The following is a 23,252-nucleotide window of genomic DNA, read 5'->3' as shown; positions in this document are numbered from 1 at the left end:
AGAGAAAGAGAATGTGAACAATAGTTCACACTAAAATAATAATGAACTAGTCGAATTAGAGAATTTCAAAACTTATACAGTATATTATGGTTGGGTCAATATTGGGGGAGTAAAAAAAATGTGGTTAAGACAGTGATATTGCGGCTGCGGCTTTTTCTTCTCATTCTACTACAAGTCGTAGTTGTCGACGGTTAATGTAAATCCCACTTGTAAATAATTAAGTACATAAAAAATGCACGTTTTTATTAGATATTGTTACTTTTACTATTTAATATAAAAACCATAGGATAATGTTTTTGCTTTGTTGTTATATCCACTTACCAGAAAATCTGGACAAAAGGGGTCTGCATACTTGAGTATATAATATTTTATTCAAATTAAATACTACTATTATTAGATATAATAATATAGTAACTTGTAAAAGTACTTGGACATTCATTCAAATATTTATAAAAAGCCATATAAACATTATTCATGACACAACCAACACCATCTACTTTTCGTAGTTCATCGATAGAGACCAAAATAATACTCCATCAGATCAACATCTAGCATAATACTACATGAGATGAGATCAAGGCTTGTGTTAAAGGATCATTTCTCTTAACAAAATTTCGGCATTGTCATTGCGATCAATATTGGAGAGATAAAAGTCTATTGTGTGAGCTTGTCCGTCAATCAAACCAAGAACAATACAGAACTGAAATAAATACGTAAAATAAAATAAAAATAATTATATTTCTGGGTTGATGGAAAAGAATAGCTCTAACTTAATGAACAAGAAAATAATATATGAAAAAAATATAATAATATAGTAATGATAAACAAATAATAGAGATATGCTTGGCTTGCACCCCTCATGTTATCCAATTGTTTTCACCTGCTCCTAAAAATCAACATTAGTGCATTCATATAAAATATAAATATACGTATATATCTACAACACACAAATGCACACATAATATATTCCCGTTTCATTGAACCATATAGTCAGAAATGGAGTACAAGAATAAAGAAATTCAAATGTACGTGTTCGGATTAGAATAAGTAGTACAGTAAATTTGTTATATTATATTAAATCACGAAATTTCAATTTAATAATATTATATCAATATATAACCGTTGGTTGTTATTATGCTCAAAACGATAACATTTAAATAAGTAAGAATATTTTTCTCTAATTTTCCTTTCAATTTTTTATTCTTTTTATTTTGTATTTTATTGAAACAATGCCGTTTGAATGTCACTAGTAGACGTCGTTTTGAGCATGGGTGAGACAATTAAAATAAATTAAAACTACATAATTTAATATTCAAATTTCATATCATATTAAATTAATAGAATTTGACTAAAAAGTTTATGATTTAGTTATATTATGATTCCTGATAATTCATTTTATTAGTTGTTTAATTTCTTACTCTTAAGTTTGAAAAGATCTCAATCAATGCAAAGGGATAATATAAAGACTATTTCATTAATTCATATGGAGTATGTGAACACTCTTCGTAGCGGATTTTATACATTTCGAATTAATCATCCAAGCCTTTCTCAGCCACCACATCTTTTGACAATTGAAAACATCACCCAAATAATATCTTTTTAATCATATTGACATTTCTATTGATGTCTTATCTTGATAGAATCAATATCAATTTCAATCACGAAAATGAAAAATTACAGCTCAGCATTGGGGCAGCTCATTCAATTGAATCACTCTAACTTAAGATTAAAAAATTTATAGTCCTAATTTAAACGTTCACATTTATATTTGGATTTGAAACTTCACTATCTTTTTCACCTTGGCAAAAACTCAACGAAGCCTCATTTCATATTCCAAATCACACCACAACTCAATTTTTAACGTTAGCATTCCATCAAACAATGTGGTTGTATTGCAGAGAGGGTGAAAAGTGTGAGGTGGTCGCGACATTTGGTGCAATTGGAGCAGTCAGCGCAACGATGAATGAGGCCCGAAGATGAACAGTAGTTGTACTGGTTGCAGCATTGGGTGCAATTTTGATTTTTAGTTGAAAAGAGTGAAGCATATACTGAATGTTTCATAACTAAATGACTCGAAAGTAGTCCAGAATAAATTATTGTCTATTTCAAATCAATTATCTAAATTAAGGTCTATGAAAAGAGACCCAGTGAACAAAGAACTCCACAGATTAGCAATCAAAGATCTAAAACAATAAACTAAAAGAAAATCAGTATTAGAATTCTTCTGGCATAAAATGCATTCTAAAATAGCATGTCAGAAAATTTGTCATAATATATTAAGCTGAGTTCTTAGAGCATAAGAACCATTAGATGACAAAACTATAAAGACAAATAAATAGAAACAAAGATAAGAAGAGACTTTTTTTTATGTAACAAAATGATGATCTGTAAGAAGGTGAAGAGTGACTTTTGTGGCTTCAAAGAACAGATGTTTCCAAAATAGGCCTGTACATACAAGAAAAGTTAGAGAATGAGACTTTATCTCACCGATCAAGTTTTCGTAAGCAAATTAAGGAGAGATAAGCTGCCTTGTGTTCTGCTCTTTTCATCCGTTGTCACTTTCTTCCCTGCCTTGGCTCCCTGAAATGATATATCGCAGTTATATAGTTGTCATTGTCAATACAACGAAAGAAACAAGTATCTTATGTATGCTGAATAATAATGTGCACAAATCTAAGAATAACCATGGGGCCATTGCCTATGCTTTAAGGTTAAGAGATGTGTACAAACAGTTTGAATTCACCTTTGGTTTGTCATTTTCATCGTTGATGTCCAACATGCTCAGATCCTTTAACAACAGAGACGAAGCTGGTTGCAGCCTCCTGAATAAGTTGACAAAAGTGATTGATATGAGTTATTAGTATGTGAAGCGGCAGGACTTCCAACAAATCAACCATAAAAATACCTTCTCGGTTTCTTAGTAAGCTGATTGTTGCAAGAAGCAACTTTATGAGATTTGGGCTTGTTTTGGGCATCCATTCCTTCCTTCGGCAGTATACTACCCAGTGGCTTCAGCTGCCACCATATAGTTCAAGATTATCAGTTCTTTTCCAAAAGCCATAAACACTGAAAATTTCATAATTTTAGCTCTAGAAATGCATAAATACATCCTTTTAACACATTCCAGAATCAAAGGTGAATATAAGGTTTATTTCATGCATAAAGCTCAATTTTAGAGTGTCAAAAGTGAGAATTAGAAGTAACGGACTCTAGAGTTTATCCATTTAACAGACGTGCACCTCAATCACAACTTCACGAGGGCAAGCTGAAGGATTAGTAAACAGAAATTTGGACAACAGAGTATGCAGGCAGTGCTATAAAATATAAGTATCCCACATCGGTTATGTAACATAGGCAATAAAGCACCGGTTGGCTATTGATATGTATGCTACATTACTACACTGCAAGTGCACGTGCAAGTGAGAGATGAAGAGTATATTGAGCTTACAACAAATATCTGAGAAATGGTTGTCTTGTTGCAAGTTGCGACAATGAACACAAACATTTAGCAAGGAGATTGACATAAAGGAATAGAGACAATCCAGGTAAACTCGAATAATGATACTATTTGTTACTTAATGGAGTAACTGAGTAAGATGGAATTACAGCAGATTTCTTGGGAAGGTATAGTCAAGTAGTTCAAGAAAGGTGGAGATACATGCATTGACACGTCTGCTCCATTTCATTTTTTCCATTATGCTTGATGCTAGTAGTAACATAATGCATTTGTTGATGGAGAATATAAGGTTTAATCCCTTATACTCCCCCAATGGCCCCCCCTCCTAAAATAGAACCCATAAAAGTTATTGTCCTCTAGCATGAATGTGGAGTAACGTTGTATAACAATACTTTAGAAGAATCCTTCATGATTGTGTAGGAAAGACTAAGACGAAGTGCTAAGGTGAAATTAATATATTGTCATTGCTATACACCTTTATTTTGACTAATGGAGCGGAAGAAAATTCTCGTAAATGTCTCCCATGGTAAGCAAAGGCTAAGCATTGTCTGTTGGAAAAGACACAAATCCAAAATATTAATCTCATAAATTCTTGTAACTGAATAGCATTTTCCAAAGACAGGCATATATAAATAGATTGTGAAGAAAGATGAATACAATTTTGATAACATTCGAGGACTTGAAGCATCAAACTTACCGTATCCTCTTCTTCTTTCACATGATCACACTTTACACCATTTCGAGGAGATCTCGATAACTTAAGGTCAGCAGGCAAATTCTCTGACACGGAAACATTTTGTTCTTCGACCAATGATGTGTCATTATCTGCAAAATTGGCATGATTATCTGTGTCACCAATCTGACAAGATTCAGAAGACTTCAGGTCAGCATGCGAATGGGCTTCCATGGGAAGATTTTGATGCACAACCAATGATGTGCTGTTATCTGCAAAATTTGCATCACTGAGAAGGGTGCAGAATATAAAGGAATAAGCTAGAAGCTTCCAAAGATATTTTCAGAGTAATAAAACATAAGAGAGGAAGGGAAATTTTGTGTTTCAGAATCGAAGAGATTAAGAATCAGGTCCGGATCAGGGAAGAAAGTACTATATCTAGCATGCGTAAGAAAGAAATTGTATAACAATTGAACTTGTCATACCATTTTGCAACTGAGTTAGCTCTTCTTCCGTTTTTGCATCTTTCAGATCCTCATGGTCATGGGTGTTTCTATTGTTTTCATTTTCAAGATAATCCACAAGGCAAGATCCATTCAGTGCAGATCCACTCTCTAATTCCAAACTCTTTACACCTCCCACAATATTTAGGGCATCTTGTTCAGACTTGTAACTGGTACAGCTGGACCCACTTGTCGACTGAATAGCTGCCATAGAATTTTGCAACTGAGTCGGCTCCTGTTTTGCTTTTGCATCTTTTAGATCTTCATGGTCATAAGAGTTTCCGTTGCTTTCATATTCAACTACACCCACAAGACAAGATCCATCCAGCGCACATTCACTCTCTGATTCCAAATTCTTCACATCTGCCCCAGTATTTAAGGCATCTTGTTCAGAGTTGTGATTAATGCAGACAGACCCAAATGTCGACTGAATGGCTGTGCAAGAGATATCCATTGTGCCCATATCCTCACAGCAAACCAATTCTGGGGAGCTGTCAGTACTAGGTAGAAGTAGAAGTGCTGTATTTCTGAAGCATGTATCTGGTGTGGTTGTATCTCTCGAGCCCTTTGTATTTTCAGTGTCAAGACTACATTCTTTGAGATCTTCAAGTTGCTGATGAATATGCAATTGCAGATAAGTGTAACACATTATAAACAATATGAACTAGAATATTGTAGGAAAATCTTGCCCAAGGAAGTTCAAGGGAAAAAACAAATGATTGAGAACTTGCTTAAAATGTGTACCTGCGGGTGTTGCTCATTGCTTCCATCTGAACAAGAAGCAAAACATCTAACCAAATCTCTAGCCTGACCATTGATAAACTAATTTCAATATCTAACAAAGAGAAATATAAGGTGGTATTAAATAGAAATGTTAATAGCTTACTGAGGGATTGGCTGTATTCTCATTTTCAGTCTTGGAAGGAGATAAAATGTCTGACTTCACCTGCAAGAAATTTAAGAATGAACAAGAAGTTAATTTGTGAAATAGAAAAGGATATCTCTTATCTAGGAATTTCAAACAAGTTTAAAGGGTACATTCTACAAGGCATAATCGAGCAGTTTCAAAGACTAATAGCATCTGCATTGCAGATTCTGCAATAAATATTCAAGTAATATTTCACATAACGGGTCGAGGCAAAAGATTGAACCAACTACAAAGCAATTTAGATAACAAATTTAAAAGTTCACATAGTTATTTGGATATAGGAGAATAAATTACTTTGGTGAAGAGTGAAGCATTAGGTAAAAAAAATGCTTCCAAACGACTTTGATATGCATGCTTTTTCAATACAGAATTGGAAACAAATCATCCCTTCATTAATTAATACTAGAATACAGCCCAAATCCCCAATCTCAAAGACACAAAAGAACACGAACTAAAAGAAAATCAAGTACAGCCTAGATATTTACAGTAATCTGTTCCCGAGTCTTTTGAAATCTTTCACGTGAACTTTAAAAAAGGAAGAGATACAAATATAAAAACAAGGTAGGTATGAGATCTTGCAGTACCTCCGGAGTTTTAGCCATTTGATAGTGTGAAAGATCAAAATCAGATCCATGTGTTGACACTTCCAAGATATTAGCTGAAGGTTTACTACAAATACATCGAGACTTCAACTCCTTTACTTCATTTTCCAGGTCCAAGATCCTCGTCTTTTCATTGGTAAGTTCATTCTTGAGGTCCAGACTTCTTGTCTTTTCATTGGCTAAGCTTTCCTTGAGATGACAGTTTTCTATTTCCACTCCCTGTTGATAAATATTGTAAAAAATTAATGAATTGCATTGCATCTGGAAAGGTACGTATTGGATGAAGAATAATCCAAACATAAGAATATCAATTCATTTCCAACATTATTTCTCTTTCAAGGATTTAACACCTCAGAGAATAATCCAAACATAAGAATATCAATTCATTTCCAAATTACCTCAAGTTTTTCCTTGTACTGTTTCAGAACATTCCACAATGCTTTCGAAAATCCTTGCAAGATTCTGTACTCCCTGTCCTTTTTTACCTTAAGATTGTTGACATTTACCTTTAACATATTTTCATGAATCCCCAATCCAGAAATACCATTGGATAGAGCATGAACATTTATGCTCTCATCGTTGTCTTGAATGCTTTGATCAACAGAGCCCTCAATTGCTTTAACAGCAATCTCTGTCCACAAGACAATACCATATAAGGAATTTTAACATAAAACGAGCCGTAATAAAAGGGTTACTGTAATAAGTTGCAGTGGGATTTAAATGTAGGCTGCATTGGACAAAGCTAAAATACTAATACAACCTTTGTGCAAATTTTCTGGGAAACATCTGTCAGTTTTTCCTTCAGTAATCTGAAAGATAACAATAAGTCAACTCCATAGACATGATAAACTTGAAATAGAGGAAGACATTTGCTGGAATGTTTGAGTTAATCGAATAACAGCTGCAATATAAATTTGTAGTAAAAGACAATTGGCATCTTGTGAATGCTATATACCGAAGAATTTTCATTGCTGCCAAACTTCATTTTCTTTAGTTGCCCTGCTTGAGGCAATGCTTGGTTGGGCCTCTTGTTGGTTAAATTTATAGGCTCCTCCACAGTTTTAAACCTACATTAGTTCCAATAAACCATAACTATGTTGAGTACAAACCTTTCCCACATGAAGTAATGATACATGAAGATGCTTACTTTATTTTTGAAAATGGTGAAGCCTGCCTCAACAGGAATGATGTATCAAGATAGTCTTCTACTCCAGGTTTGACGGTTAAAATCTGCAGGATATCATATTCAAGATAAACAGCACTAACAATAAAAAAAATGAAACAGCAAGCCCACAAAAACAGGAGAACTTACCAACATCATCCTCTTCTTGCCTTCTAAATAGTCTCGCAAATATCTGGTTAGCTGATCAAAGTAAACCAATGTATATGTTCTTAAATATGATAATTCCAAATAAAACTGTCACTAAAGTAGCTAAGAGTACCAAGGAATTTTTGTAATGCTTCTGCAGTGTTTTATTACGGTTCTTCTGGTGCTCCAACAGTGACTGGAAATAAAAAATAAAATTTAATGAATAGAGGAAGAGATGCTTAACAGCTGAAAAAAGTGTGAATTGAATGTGTGATAATAGTAATGGATAATATAACAACACAATAAGATATACTAGGATGCAAATTTATTTCATACCCTCAAGCATTGTCCGAACACCATTGATGTATTGTTGATGAAATTACTTTCGAGCAATCTAGCCCCCTGAGAAACAATATGGGAACCATACCATTAGCAACAAATCAGTTTGAGTTTTACACGAAGATATGGCTGTGATACAGCTCTAGTAGTATATAGCTCGGATGATTTGGATGCTATTGATAAGACCTCAGTCTCTTTGCATAATTATGTCGAAATGCCTATTAATAACTAATATAACATCTCAGGGTATTATAGCCCAATGCTTTCAGAAAACTATTATTCCAGAGTGGAATTTTATAAATCATGCATAGAAGAAAGATAAAGGAGTTTAATTGTATCATACTTAGTGAAAGATAATAAAAATATAGTAGAGCAAGAGGATAATATCAAACTGTGCAATCTATCCAAACAAGAAAACATCATGATTATCCTTAACAAGTCTGATGAACTTTTAAAAATAAGAAAATGCCATTGTATTGTTTAAGATCACTTCAAGTTGTCCACAAAAATTTAATGGTTGATAACTAATTTCCACTTACGGTGTAAGCAAGCCAAGTCTTAATTAGGTTATTTGTTCTGGTTGTACTCAACTCTGCCATGAACGATGAATCTTGTTTAGGTTGTGATATTTTTTGTTATGAATGATTAAAAATTATTTAAGTTTGATCAATCTAATTGAACTTGCTTTGTATTTTGGCTTGATTTTGAATTAAAACATGCTTTAGCACAATATGTGCAAATTATCAAGTTGAGCTGAAGCTTAACGAGTTTGCCATCGAGTCAATCTCAAGCATGTCAAACTGGGCTTGCAAGTTGAGCACTTGAGCTTGAATTCAAGCATTAAATTTTTCATCGAGCTCTCAAGCTTGAAACTATCAGACTCACTCGTAGCCTAGTTGTTTAAAGTGATACAACACTTGCATGGAACTTATTGATTGAACTAATACCTGATTTCCCGTCTTCTTTTCCCTCTCTGCTCCAGCAAGATCTACAATTGTCAATGTGGTGTAGTTCGCATCACCATCAACTTCTTCACCACCTTGCTTGGAACCCCACCGTATGTTAATGATGCATTGTGAACGGCTACAAAAATTACAGTCACCATTAAAACAAAGAGAAGAATCATTAGCAAAACTACATAAGTATAAGTAGGAACAGACAATGAAAGAAGACTTGAGAAACTGACAGAAGTGAAATACAGAAGAATATAACACACAGCCAATATACCAAGATTCAACTAAGTGGAAATAGTTGTTAACCAGTTCAGTTCACATTCAAGATTTACCACTACTAAATTGAACTTGATCATATCATTAACTTATCTTTGAATTGTTCGACAAAAATAGAAAAGATAACGATCTCCTGGATAAATTGTCTATCATGTTATTCCTCACCACTAATCCTACACTCATAAAAAAGAGCCAATTGAGAGGAACGAGAAGTTAAGTTTTCACATTCAAGCAGTCATGCAAATTGCAAACTAATCATATTAAGACAAAAGACAGTTTTTCTTGAAAAAGTAATACTTAAGAAGAAAGCTACGCGTGAAATACAGACCTTGACTGACTATTTGAATTTGTTGTAGCTGTTGCTCGTTTCAGCATTCCATGTGCAATCAGAGACTCAGCTTGCTGAGCATCATTAACAACAGCCTATACAATACAAGCCAACCCAAAAATAATCACATGATTGTCAATATCTCGGTTTTTTATTTCAAGACAAGATGAACAAAAGCAACTACGCAATAAAAGTGGGAAACAATTCTCTATAGAAATAACCTCTCGAAGTCCTTTGAGAACAGAATGTTGCAAGCTGACATCACCGCCATCATGTAGCAAATCAATCATTTTTTCACCCTTTCCTCTCTCCGAAGATATCTCAAACATTGAAAGATAGATGACCCTGCGGACATAACAAGTCAGAAATTAATGAGCAACAACTGGTTTTTTTATTCTCCCCAACATTTATAAGAAACTGAATTAAAAGTCCACCTAGATGATTGAGCTGCGGTGCTTTCATCTTGACTGAAAATGCGACGAAGGGCTAGTGGTACCATACCAGGTTCTCGGGCACTCCCGAAAACGGTGTGAGTTTTCCCCGAACCACTAGGTCCCAAGGCAGCGAGCATCCCACTTTTCCCCTTGGAAAAATCGTCAACTAGAGGCTTCACCATTTCCTCATAAACATCATTCTAACAAGCCATAAAAAGGAGATCATTTCAGCTATCATTAATTTAAACACGAAAACAATATGTATAACCTAAGTAATTATGAACCTGAGATGATTCAGCAGGAAACACTCGCGAAAACCCCTCATACACCTCCGATTTGATCCTCTTCATCTCTTGCAGCGGCTGCGGAGTCGAGACTGTGACAGAGCGCAGATCTTCGTTCGGTTGTACGCAGATTTCAGTGGCCTTCTTCGTCTTCGGCCTTGCATTGGTCTTGGGATTTTTCGGCCAAGCGTTCTTCGATTCTGCGGTAGTTCTGCTGGTTTTGTGAATAACGGGGGGGCGAATTCGTAAGAATAGCTTGAGATTTTCGGGGAGGGTTGTGGTTGGAGAATCATCGGGTTGTTTGATGTGTTGGGCATTGTTAGGGTTGTGGTTTGCGGCATCAGTGGCGAAAATGTCTCGCAAAAGAGAGGGTGAGGGTTCCGGTTCACGGAAGGGGATGACGGATGAGGGAGTTGGACGTGCCCTTCGAGGTGGATTGCGGCGGACGGTGACGGTGGCTGGACCCGGCGAAGGCAGTGGAGATTTCATCTCTACTTTTTCAGCCGTTAGGCTACCTGGATTTGAATGAATTGGGGGGACGCCCGAATTCAAATATATAAATCAAATGGCCATTACAATTTTTTTTTATTTTTGAAAAATAAACACTTTTTGAAAAGGCACGAGTCATAAATATAGTATCAGTGGAATGTATAGTCTACTTCTTTATTCCTATATATTTTCTTATTTTATTAATTTTTTTGGATATAATTCTAAATGCAAAAAGATAAATTAAACATTTGGTCATGCACATAGGGGCATAAGAGATGATTTTTTTACTAATAAAGAACCGTGAAAATAATTAGTAGCAAATATATGAATTTTTGCTAAAAAAAAGTTAGAATAAATAACAAAAAGAATTTTGAATTACTCCCTCCGTCCTTGATTAAGAGTCACACTTTGACCGGGCACGAATTTTAAGAAATGTTAAGAAAAGTTGGGTGAAAAAGTTAGTAGAGTGTGGAACCCATTTTTTTATATTGGTTTTATAATAAAATGTGAGTGAATTGATTTAGTGAAACGTGGGACCTACTTACTATATGGTAAAAATGAAGTGTGACTCTTATTTGGGGACGGACCGAAATGGAAAAATGTAACTCTTTATCAGGGACGGAGGGAGTATATGAATAGCGTCTTATTACTGGCTATTTTTTTAGCGAGTACCATAGACATATCCGACATATCCTTGGTAAGCAAACATTCCATTCCATATGTTGCATGCTCACATTTACACTGATGTCGGCCAAAGCCGAGGAAACACCATCAAGAGACGGATTGGGTGGGAGCGGTGGCAGTTCCTATGGAAGAAGCATTCGCCTTTCCTTTCTCTTCGTCGCTTTAATCCCCATCAAAAGGCTCTGAGTGTAGGGTGATGATCTGAAGTTATTGGACTCTTCCTCCACCGCATGGTTAAAGTCGATGGAAGCAGCTCCACCGCTCGAAAAGTAGTCACCACTGGCTGAAGTTTTTGTTCTCTTCGGCAACCCACTTCCAGCCTCAGCCTCCGAGCCACCACTAAATTTGGGACTCCTTGGAGAAGTTGCTAGACTTGTAAGTAGAAATGCCTTCTTATCCTCGGAAAACAAGACATCCTCACCTTCTTGGCAATGTCAGCCAAGTTGTACTACTTCCGCACGTCCTTCTCAACCCGACCTAGTGCTTCCGGGGCAATTCATACCCACGCTTTGGAGTGCCTCTTGGTCTCAGAGCATTATAATTATCAGTAAACCGGTCCCACAATATCTGGAACTTCTGATCGTTTCTGACGATCAGATTCTCAAAAACATTGATGAAGCACCTTGCCAGCAGCATCGTCTCTTTGGCTCTTTGGCCCCGCGTCTCCCCTTGCCGCAACCCCTCGCGCCCCCTTCCATTTGACTGAAAGGTTCAACGGATGAGGGGAGACAATATGTGGAGTGTCGGTTTCCCACTCCGAATGGTTACTCTGTACCCAGCTCCTATAGGCATTAAACTAGCTCATCTCTTAGCGGGGGACGAGATTGTTGAAATGGAGATGAAGCTGTACTTGTATAATTTTTCGACTCTAACTTTTTTCTTATTCACACAACTACTTTTAATAATAAAAGAACCTCATATCCCACTAACTCAATCTCCTCATATTTTATTATAAAATTAATATATAAAAATAACATCCATATTTTTCTAATTTTTTTCATTCACTTACCACTGCATTTCTTAAAACTCGTGTCAAATCAAAAATAGCCAATTAATAAGAGACTAAAGGACATGCTTGGTATGAGTATGATAGAATGAAATATAGATTGAAATGGAATGAAAATAAGAATAAAATGTCAATTTCCTTGGATTTCCTTTGCAATTTCATCAATTCACTCATTCATTCCATCACACAGGCAAATGAATAGAATGAAAATTGGAATCACATTTCATTCCAACATTCCATTCTATCGTACCAAGAAGCTCCCAAGGGAATATATAAGAACAAAAAGGAAAGGGAATTTGTGATGGAGCTTCAATTCAACATGTAAATTAAATCTACCTACTAGTACACTGACATAGTTAAAACTATACAAAATATCTTACAAACTCTCACAATTCATGAAACCAGTCCAGCAGAAATGAAATCTTATTAACACATACTACCAGATAGCATTATAGCTATAAGCTGCAACCAAGTTTATTTCCTGAACAATACAAGGCCGGAGGGATCAGAGAGTGATAAGTTTAGGGGCAGCCTGCGGCGGATTGGTGAGCATTTGCACGACTTGGCGCATCGTAGGGCGATCGGAGCTCTCGTCTTCAACACACATCATCGCAATCTTGAACAAGTTGACCACCCCAATCAGAGGGTACCCGGTGAGCCTCGTGTCCACCACAGCCAGAACCACCGCTGCATCAGACGGCTGAGACAGCTCCGCTCTCGTCTTAAACACCCATCGCACAATGTCCACACCTTCTCCAAACTCCCCCACCGGCCTCCGCCCCGTTATCAGCTCCAGCAGCACCACCCCAAAGCTGTACACGTCGCTCTTCTGGTCCACTTTCAATGTGTAGGCATACTCTGTTTACACACCCACAAAAGATCATGATTTGATTATATAGATTCATAATTTTTAAATTGGAAACTATAACTATGATGAAATGGATGAATTTACCAGGGGCAATGTAGCCATAGGAGCCAGCAACGGAGGACATGCACTCAGATGCACCGGGATCTTGCAAGAACTTAGCCAAACCAAAATCAGCAACATGAGCCTCGTAATCAGAATCGAGCAAAATGTTGTTCGACTTCACATCCCTATGAATGATCGAAGGCGAGCAATCATGGTGCAGGTAACACAGCCCCTTGGCCGCCTCCACCGCGATCCGGTACCTCGACTCCCACTGCAGATGAGCCCCTTTCGAGCCGTGAAGCAACTCACCCAAGCTCCCGTGCGACATGTACTCGTACAACAACAAGTTACTATCCTTGTTCGACACGTATCCTAGGAGACGAACGATGTTCCTGTGCCTGATCCCTCCTAGCGTCTCTATCTCCGCCTTGAATCCGTGATCGTTGCAGCTGTTAGCGCGACCGCTCAGGCGTTTAATGGCCACGTCGATCCCATTAGGCATCGATCCTCTGTAGACGACTCCAGCTCCGCCTCTGCCAATGATGTTCTCCTCTTTCAGGCACTCCAGCACGTCCTCGACTCTCAGCTCCAGCCTCTGGAACGCAGTGAGCCTCGGCTTCTCCAGACGACGACGCCTCAGCATGAACAGGGCAGCCGAGGCCATGAACAGAGCAGTCACCAGCACAACGATCACGATGGCCGTGCTCGATGAATGCTTGTTGTGGGAGGCGGATTGCGTTGGAGTCGAAGCCGAGGCGCAGTGGGAGCTGCGAGGCGGGCATAGATTCGGATTGCCGGCGAAGAAACGGTCGTCGAGGTCGCTCAAGAGTCCAGTGGTCGGGCGTCGGCCGGAGAAGTCGTTGAAGGAAAGGTCTAGAACGGTTAAGTGTTTCACCAGTCCGATATCACCCGGTATAGGACCCTGCAGCCGATTTCTCGATAAATTGAGGAGATTCAGATTCTGGAGCCAGGAAATACTCTTCGGAATTTCGCCGCGCAGATCGTTGAGGCTGAGATCAATGAATGTTAGATCGGAGCATTCAGCGACGGACGGGGAGATCTCGCCGGTTAAAGCGTTGGAACTCAAGTTCAGCTTCTCGAGCTTCTTTAGTTTGAAAATTTCCACCGGGATTTCACCAGAGAGTTTGTTCATATCGAGAGATAAGGACACGAGATTCGTCAATTTACCGATAGCCGGAGAAATTTTCCCGGTGATCCAGTTGTTGGAGAGCGTGAGGATACCCAATTTATCGGCGAGAATCTCCTCCGGCAGCTCGCCGGTGAAGTAATTGTCGTCCAGCTCGAGCAATATGAGCAAAGGAAGCCGGAAAAAGCCCTCCGGAATTGTACCGTTGAGGAAGTTCTTTTTAATGCGTATCTTCGTTAGCGATTTGCATTGCCCTAACTCCTGAGGCAGAGCACCGTAGAAATAGTTCTCCATTAATATCATCATCTCCAACCGTCCGCCTTTGCACAAGTCTTTGGGAATCGGCCCCGTGAGATGATTCTTCGCGACGTCGAGCAGCTTGAGCCTGCCGTTCCGCCCGAGATTCTCCGGCAATCCGAGCGTGAAATTGTTGTTCCAAATCTGTAAAACCTCGAGATTGGGGAGATCGCCGATGAAGCCGGGGAGAGGCCCCTCGAATCTGTTCTGAAACAAGTTGATCAACGTCAAGTTTCTCAGCTCTGCGAAACTCTCGGGGATTCTGCCGGAGAGATTGTTGATTGAAAGGTCCAGCGACATCAGACTCGTCATCGCCGACAGCTCCACCGGAATTTGACCGGTGAGATTGTTGATCTATCATACAACAGAGATATATACATAGATATAAAACAGTGTTATGATTCAAATAGGAAGTATTTAGTGATCCGTGATGGCACCTGAAGGAACAGAGAGTGCAAATGCTTGAGATTCCCGAGACTCGCCGGAATCACACCGGTGAGATTGCAGGAGCCTAGGTCAAGCAGCTTGAGAGTGGATGTTGAGCCGAACTCCGGCGGAATTCCGCCCTCGTACGTGTTGAAATAACCTAAATACAGCTCTTCGAGATTGGGGATTTTAGCCAATCCCGGCGGAATTCTCCCGCTCAAACTGTTCCCCTGCAACGCCAAATGCGTGAGGCTCGTGAAATCGGAGTACATCTCCGGTATATCGCCGGTGAAGTAGTTCCCACCGAGCCTGAGAACTCTCAAATTCTCCAAATTCACGAACTCCGTCGGCAGATTCCCCGTGAAATTGTTGTTGTAGACGTCGAAAACCTCGAGGTCCGCGAAGCTGAGCACCATCTCCGCCGGGAACGTGCCGTTGAAACAGTTCCAGCTGAGGTTGACGTACTTCAACGAGGAGAGATTCGACATCTCAGGCGGCAGCGGCCCCGAGAGGTTGACAACGGCGAGGGTGAGGTTGACGAGGGCGTCCAGCAGCCCTATCTCAGGCGGCAGAGTGCCGAAGAGCGGGACGCCGGTGACGTTGAGCGAGGTCACGCGGGAGCCCTCGCACGTGACGCCGGAGAAGGCGCAGTGCGCGGAGGGGGAAGGGGACGACGGCGGAGTCCAGTCATGGAGGGCGGAGGCGGCGGCGGAGGGGCCGAGGAGAGATGATTTGAGCTTCAAGAGCGTGTGGAGGTCTGATTGCTGTGCATGGATGAAAATCGATGAGAAATTGAGGAAGATTAGGAAAAGCAGAAACATTTTTCAGGTTCCAGCGTGGTGGAGATTTTTGGATGGATGCGTAATGGAATTGCAATTGGGAGTAATAATTTATACTCTATTTTTGTTGGTAGATTTTCTTATAATGAATGATGATGGAAATGGAATTGTGGCATTTTGGTTCAGAGGTGGCGCATTTGAAACTGTTTTAGTGAGATTCTTCTTCTCTGTGTTGGACGTAATATGTCTAGCTATTGTTGTCACCGTTAACTTTTTAACGCCGTTAAGGTGTAACACTACAGCATCCACATTAGGGGGCACAGATCCTCTGCAGTTTTAGAAACCACAGCAGTTTTAGAAACCACAGCACAAGCTGCTGTGGTTAAAACGCAGCTAATTGTATATTAAACGCATGACAAAATCCTATTCGTTTCATTTTTCTGTTTGCTATTTTAGTTTTTAGTTTTGGAACACTTCATTTTATTTATACATTGAAGAACACTATCAAACAATTAAGTTTATTAATTAATACTCCACGCATCCTACATAATTTTACCCAATATTCCATTTTAATCTGTCCCACATAATTTTACTCATTTCATTTTTTATCATTTTTGATAGTGGACCTCATATTCCACTAACTCATTCCTACTAACATTTTATTATAAAACCAATACTTTAAAAGTAGGATCCACATCCCACCAACTTTTTCAACTCACTTTCTATTACATTTCTTAAAATTCGTGCCAAGTGGAACGGTGTAAAATTATGTGGAACGGAGGGAGTACGTATAATTGATCTTCACTATTTATTTAGGACTTTTAAATTCACCACTAAAAATACTTATAATTTGTAGTAGGTATCTTTTTTTTAATGGTAATTAAACTAAAATTTACAATAGCAAAAGGAAATAGGAAAAAGGAAAAAGGAAAAAGGAAATGAAGGGATTGTGTCAAAGTCTTGCGTTTAGCGGGTATATGGCTGCGTTTTAACCACAGCAGCTTGTGCTTTGGTTTTTAAAACTGCAGAGGATCTGTGCCCCACCTAGGGATGCTTGGCGGTAGGGCGCCCTGCCGCGGCCCGTTGCGGGTAGGAGTGACGGGCGCATGACGGGAGACAGGACACGGTCGCTCTGCGATGCGCAACGGCTGGGCATGCGGCATGTGAGGAGGAGGTTGGGGTCTGATTTTTTTAGTACTTATTTAGTCTCCGAAAAATATGAATTTTTTTTTATTCCGTCTATAAAAAATATGGACGTTCAAAATTTGAAAATTCTATTCTATTAATGAAATAAGAATCATTATCCACTAATAATACTTAAATCACTTTTTTTCTCTCTCTTATTTTACCAATTGTATATTAAAATTTATACTCCCTCCGTTCCATTAGAAATGAAACGTTTTCCTTATTGGTCTGTCTCATTAAAAATGAAACGTTTTTAAAAATAGAAACAATACTCTCTCTACTTTTTCTTCTCTCTTACTTTACTCTCTCTTCATTAACTCACAAAATAACACTATATAAAATCATGTGCCGAAAAACAAATATTGCATATTTAATGAGACGGAGAGAATATTATTTTAAATATTAGTAATATCTATTTTTAAGGAAAGAATAGAGTATTGGATAAATTTTCTACCTCAACCGATTTAAGAGTATTTTGCAAATAAATGCATAATGAATGGAATCTGTTTAACGTAAAAAGGAGAATATGCAAGTATAGAAACGAAAATAGAGAAGAGGGGCCATAAATTCAAATCCTAGTGCAGTAGACTCTGCAGTGACGGCGGCGGGTGTCAAATTAGCCATTCCTGATTTTAGCCGTACGGATGACGTGGCAAGCTAACGGCGTGAATTGGAGGGTTTGGGCCTGTCATCATCCGGAAAGACAGGTTTACCCCTCTCTGACTCGATTTTGGTTTTAACTACAAAGTCTACTCTGTATCTTGTGTTTGTACCATAGTCTGCCAACTTCAATCACTTGTGGGGCCTGATTCACAGCTTGACGTTACCTCTTCGCTTACATTTTTATAGTAACCTCACTTATGAATAACCTTAATATCGAATGGAAAATTAATTACTCTTTTAGCACCAACGAAGATGTATTTTGCACCCAATTTGAATTTTTATAAATACTCCACGTACTTTTACTCTCTTAATCATATACTTCTATCCAATCTAATCTATTTACTTCTCAAACGCAATAGCATTGGAATCATGTGAATTTTATTGTGCCTTTTCTGAATACTTCATCCACCTTAGTATAAGTTGATTTCTTAAGGATACGAGATTTAAGAAAATAATACTCACTTCGTTCCACTTTAAAAGTTCGGTTGAGTTTGGCACGCGTATTAAGAAATGTAAAGGAAAGTTGGTGAAAAAAGATGGTGGAATATAGGTCCTACTATTTTATACTCCCTCCGTCCCATTAAAAATGCAACATTTTCCTTTTTTGGTTGTCCCATTAAAAATGAAACGTTTCCTTAAATGGAAACAACTCTATCTCTACTTTTTTCATCTCTCTTACTTTACTCTCTCTTCATTAACTCACAAAACAACACTACATAAAATCCCGTGCCGATTCTCAAATGTTGCATTTTAAGTGGGACGGAGGGAGTATTAGTTTTATAATAAAATATGCGTGGAAAAAGGTAGTGGTCCATATTCCAACCCGGACTCCTAAAGTGGATTACTCAAAAATTGTAAACCGAGACTTCTAAAGTGGGACGGAGGGAGTATATATATTAAGTTAAAGTGGAGTGAGTAAAATATAAGAAATAAAAAGTATGATAGATAAATAGATAAAAAAAGTACTCCCTCCATCGCTAAAAAATAAACTAGTTTTTTCATTTTGGGTCGTCCAATAAAATTTGACAAAGTCTAAATAAGGAAAGTTTTGAACAAACACACACCACTAATAATGTGGATCTCACAATTCACTAACACTACCTCCACTATCTCCCCCCCTTCCCCCTTACTTTTTTATATATTTCTCTTACTTTACCAATTATGCATTAAAACTCATGTCATATCTCCGATAGAAAATAAAGTAAGGGAAGGGTTGAAGTTTTATTTTCAACTAACAAAGAAAATTGATCACTTATAGTGGAACAACCCAAGATGGGAAGTTTATCACTCATATCGGAACATGGGAAGTGTGATTTACACACGTGCTTAATATATCTCATAAGAATTACTATTAGCTATAAAAAATGCAATTTCAAATATATTAATGATCGAAATTCTCTTGATCGGGCATATTTCAAACAACTCTCGTTCACTTCTTCGATAGATTCTACACAAAATAGATCGTCTTTCATTTTTTACTACATAATTGAACTATAACTAGCTAATCACGGGCTAACACTCCTACGGATATGCAGTAAATAACTCCTACGACCACTCATGATTCATGAAATTTTCTCGGATCATGATAAAATTCTCAATTTCGTATTTTCTACTTTCTGCAATCCCGCTACAAAGTGATGGATTTCTTTTAAACACGAGATTTAAAAAAATTATATTTATTGAATTGTAGGAGATGATAATGTAAAAAGGAAAAAATGAATAAATATGTACGAGCCAGTATAAGAGAGATTTAATGTTTTATTTTTAACTGAAATAGGAGTACAAATCACTTAGTAGTGGAACAAACAATAAAAGAAAAATCAATTACCTGCAATGGAATGAAAGAAGTAAAATTCCACTCTTGAGTTTGAAAATTTTCACTCTTAAACTCTAAACTTTTTAACCAACAACACTAATACACAAAATACCCACTCAAAGAAGCAAAATGGATAAAAACATACAAAAACTAATTAACTAACTAAATCAAGAAAAGTAGTATCATATATGGGTTGCCTCCCCTATAATCTATATCATTTTTGTTTAACGTCGTTAAATTAACTCACTCTCGAACAGATTAGTCTTTTAGATTGAGTTCTCATGTTTGATCTATATCAACTTACCTTAAAAAATAATCACGATATATAGCCAATGTTTCATTGTGTCCAAAGTGTAGATGATATATTCTCGTAGGAGTACCATTAGACGACATTTTTTGTTTGTCTTTTTTTTTTCCCTTTAAGGAGTATTTTTATTAATGCCTGGGGCTTTTTTTACCCAAAAACTGAAAAACCCATTAAAATGGATTTATTTTACAATAGGGAAAAATGTGGAATTTTCTTTTATTTTTGTAATTTTATTCAATTACTGGTTTTATGTTTTTGTTTTTTTATTTAATTATATTATTTGTAATCAAATATAAAATTTTTATTGATCATTGCAAATTTAATTAAAAAGTGAACGTGCTGTAATCATTTCTAATGACATAAAATTTTGTTACTTATATTTATTTTTTATAATAATTCGTTTAATTATATTATTTTATTAAAATCTAATATGGCTGCCATATTATGGCATAAGTTTTAAGTTTTTCTTTCCACCATACTTATTCCCTTTAGAAAAATTCTCAAAACTTATGAAGTACTACTACCACATCACAATTAAAATAAATCCATAAAGCAACATATTCACAATTCACCGTAGATGGACGAGTACAATTGTCGTATGTCAACACATCAACATTTAAAATAAATGGGATGTGCAATATTCGTTAAAATTCATAAAGGCAGTATGATAAAAATAAAATAAAATGCTGCACCTTTATAAAAGGAGACTTGAATAATTAAAATAACTGAATTGGATTCAACTGTTGGATAAAGTGACATTAGGAGTGAATTTGTACTCACAAGTAAATAAATAGGCATAATTTGAAAGCCGAACAATTTAAGAAAAAAGGCAGCATATATTCCCCAACACTAGTATTTATCCACTACCTAAGCAGAACATATTCACATTCCAGAACTAAAGTTATTTGTATTTTTGGTGGAGTGAATTATACTAGAAGAATTATAATTTTAAAGAGATTGGTGTGAAAAGAGAATAAAGATGTTTGTATATTTGTTCCAAAGTAACTACTCCAATTTGAATGATGGTCATAGGTGCTTACACTTTGTGGTGAAGCAGATGCCCATTACATTGTGAATATTTGACTCTCTTTTTTTCCTAAAAATATTAATAATCAAATTCTTATATAGTGTGTGTTTCACATATTTGGGAATTGAAACTATGCCCATTTACTTGATATGCACCATTATATGGCAGCCAGTTAAGAGGATGCATCCAATATATTACTGGTTGATTATCGAATCTTGGTTTGGATAATTGGAGCCAACAATCATTATTGAATTGAAAATTTTTATAATAAATTGATGCTATCACGTAAAAATCCCACTTAAGGTCAGGTTTTAAATGTCCCACTAAAATTATCAAATTTCCAATAAGGTCGGCTTTTAAATTGATGTTACGTTTTTAAAGAATTGTACAAATAATTTGAAACTTTTAGAGTACTAAATAAAGATTTTCATCTGACAACTAGGGGTGAGAATACAGATATTGGGTATTGGGTTTACCCGTACATAATCCGATATTTGGTGGATATTGGATACCCAATATCCAATTTTATGGGATTGGGTATGAGATTGGATATTGAAATTTAAGATAAATTGGGTATTAGGTAACCCGAATGGGTATTGGGTATTACCCGAATATCCAATTTATTATTTAAAGAATTTTTTAAATTAGGTTTAGCCATTTTGAGGTTCAAGAGCTGAGCTAATTTATTTACTAATTACAACTTACTAGGTTAACTTTCTCTAAATTTATATAAATAAGTCAATCTCTCTTACTCTAGGTCATGACTTCTCCAAACTCTCACCTCGCATTCATCCTTTGGAATAATTATTTTGACTTTTGAATTATATTATTGGCTGCTTCTACAATTTAATTAAATGCGTAACTTTTATTATTTTACTTACATATTACATAACCAATCCCCACAAATATAATCGTATACTTTAAAATAAAAGTGACCTTTTTTTTAAGTTTTATACTACAAAATAAATGCAACATTAAAAATATTAGTCAATTTAAATATTTCTATATTTATATTAATATAAAAAATTGATTTTTTTTATTAGTTATTAACACATGTAAAGAGTTGGGTATTTGGGTACCCAATACGTCGGGTATGCATACCTGGGGCGGATATTGGAGTACCCAAATATATATCGGGTCGGGTTTTGGATAGACATTTAGATGATTTTTGGATTTGGATATCCAGTTTTTCGGATCGGATATCCACAGATACCCGTATTCCCACCCCTACCGACAACGATCAAACGAAATAGTACTAGGAGTACTTTAAGTACTGGTAATATAAATTCAAGATTTTATTAGTATATTTTTATAGCACTTAGTATATTACAGTTATGAATATAAATCCACATAAAATTACTGTAAAATGATGGCATATCATCAGAAAAGGTAATCCATCAGTATGCAAACCTTATTAAATTGATGAGTAAAAGTCAAAACTGGTTCTGAATATATGCATATTTTACAATTTTAGTCATATATTTTATCTTTTGAATTTTTGCATCCTGAACATTTCAACTCAGATCACAATTGATCTTACACTAACAATTCTGTCAATTTTTAAACGATTTTAACCCGATTTTGATCGATTTTAATGGTTTTAACAGTCTCATTCAGGTTAAAACCGTTTAAAAATTGAATTAAAACAGTTTAAAAATTGACTGAATTGTTAGTGTAGGACCAATTGTGATCCGAGTTGAAATGTTCAGGATGCAAAAATTTAAAAAAATAAAATATAAGACCAAAATCATAAAATGGACATACAGGTCAGTTTTGGCCTTTACTCTAAATTGATATAGTAGAGTTTTGTTGGAGAGGGTCTTGTTTAAAATTTGCGTAAATGTGTCCCTCCGTACATTTCTGTCTTATTTTTAACATTTTTTTTTAATTTTTGTCTTGTGTGCTTTTAGCCTTTAGTTAACTTTTGGTATGTATGTCATTTTTCACATACTATTTGTTTTATATTTCTTTAATTTATATTTTGTGTTCTTTAATTAATTTTTGTACGTTTTATCAAGAGTGCACTAAATTAGAGTATGTATTTATTTTTCGAAAATTTATTGCCACTTTATTGGATAAAAAATTATTATTAAAACTAAAAATATAATTGTATATAATTTTTAAAGTAAGAATTACCATTTGTATCAAAGTTCACGAAAAATAGGATAACTACAGTATTGAAATCCATTTGATATTTCCAACTCCTTTTGTGTTAGAGCATCCACGACGAGAGCTATTTGGCGCGTCCTGGAGGGACGGGATGGCGAAGGGAGGCAGTGCGGGTAAGGCAGCTCGAGCGGAAGAGAAAGGTCTTGTCCGCATTTTTTTTTGGGTTTTTTGTTTATACCAAATATAATTGAGTCGATTTTAAATGAAAATACATACCTAATGGGTCTCATTAGAAATGAGTCACTCACTCCCTTAAAAGGT

At 36.4% G+C, this 23,252-nt stretch overlaps 2 protein-coding genes across 3 annotated transcripts; both read right to left on the bottom strand.

The window, feature by feature from the left end:
- Window positions 1–2,211: 2,211 nt before the first annotated feature.
- LOC148923030 (ATP binding microtubule motor family protein) lies at window positions 2,212–10,602 on the bottom strand. 2 transcript variants are annotated; one of them, XM_089060864.1, is made up of 21 exons: window positions 10,087–10,602; window positions 9,803–10,002; window positions 9,590–9,713; window positions 9,369–9,463; window positions 8,759–8,894; window positions 7,809–7,874; window positions 7,606–7,668; window positions 7,476–7,526; window positions 7,311–7,393; window positions 7,119–7,230; window positions 6,924–6,972; window positions 6,562–6,794; window positions 6,146–6,382; window positions 5,520–5,579; window positions 5,378–5,440; window positions 4,616–5,246; window positions 4,155–4,402; window positions 2,906–3,015; window positions 2,744–2,822; window positions 2,529–2,580; window positions 2,212–2,445 (listed from the first exon to the last, which is right to left on the bottom strand). In XM_089060864.1, the coding sequence occupies exons 1-21, from the start codon at window positions 10,573–10,575 to the stop codon at window positions 2,366–2,368; spliced, it is 3,261 nt and encodes a 1,086-aa protein (XP_088916990.1). In that variant the 5' UTR covers window positions 10,576–10,602; the 3' UTR covers window positions 2,212–2,365. The 2 variants fall into 2 exon arrangements, 1 of the variants encoding a protein (XP_088916990.1); XR_016132707.1 differs by lacking the exons at window positions 2,212–2,445; window positions 2,529–2,580 and adding an exon at window positions 3,933–4,005.
- A 1,949-nt stretch (window positions 10,603–12,551) lies between these two features.
- Window positions 12,552–16,009, bottom strand: CLV1 (Leucine-rich receptor-like protein kinase family protein). Its single transcript, XM_089061257.1, has 3 exons — window positions 15,057–16,009; window positions 13,218–14,973; window positions 12,552–13,123 (listed from the first exon to the last, which is right to left on the bottom strand). Exons 1-3 carry the CDS (start codon window positions 15,864–15,866, stop codon window positions 12,771–12,773), a joined length of 2,919 nt encoding a protein of 972 aa, XP_088917383.1. The 5' UTR covers window positions 15,867–16,009; the 3' UTR covers window positions 12,552–12,770.
- Window positions 16,010–23,252: the final 7,243 nt, after the last annotated feature.

This window comes from Salvia hispanica, chromosome 6, assembly GCF_029641045.1.
Source record: "Salvia hispanica isolate PSC_SH4W2 chromosome 6, Shi_PSC_v1, whole genome shotgun sequence".
NCBI lineage: Eukaryota > Viridiplantae > Streptophyta > Magnoliopsida > Lamiales > Lamiaceae > Salvia > Salvia hispanica.
Note: the sequence above shows the minus strand (reverse complement) of the source record. Positions and strands in the feature narration are given on the sequence as shown.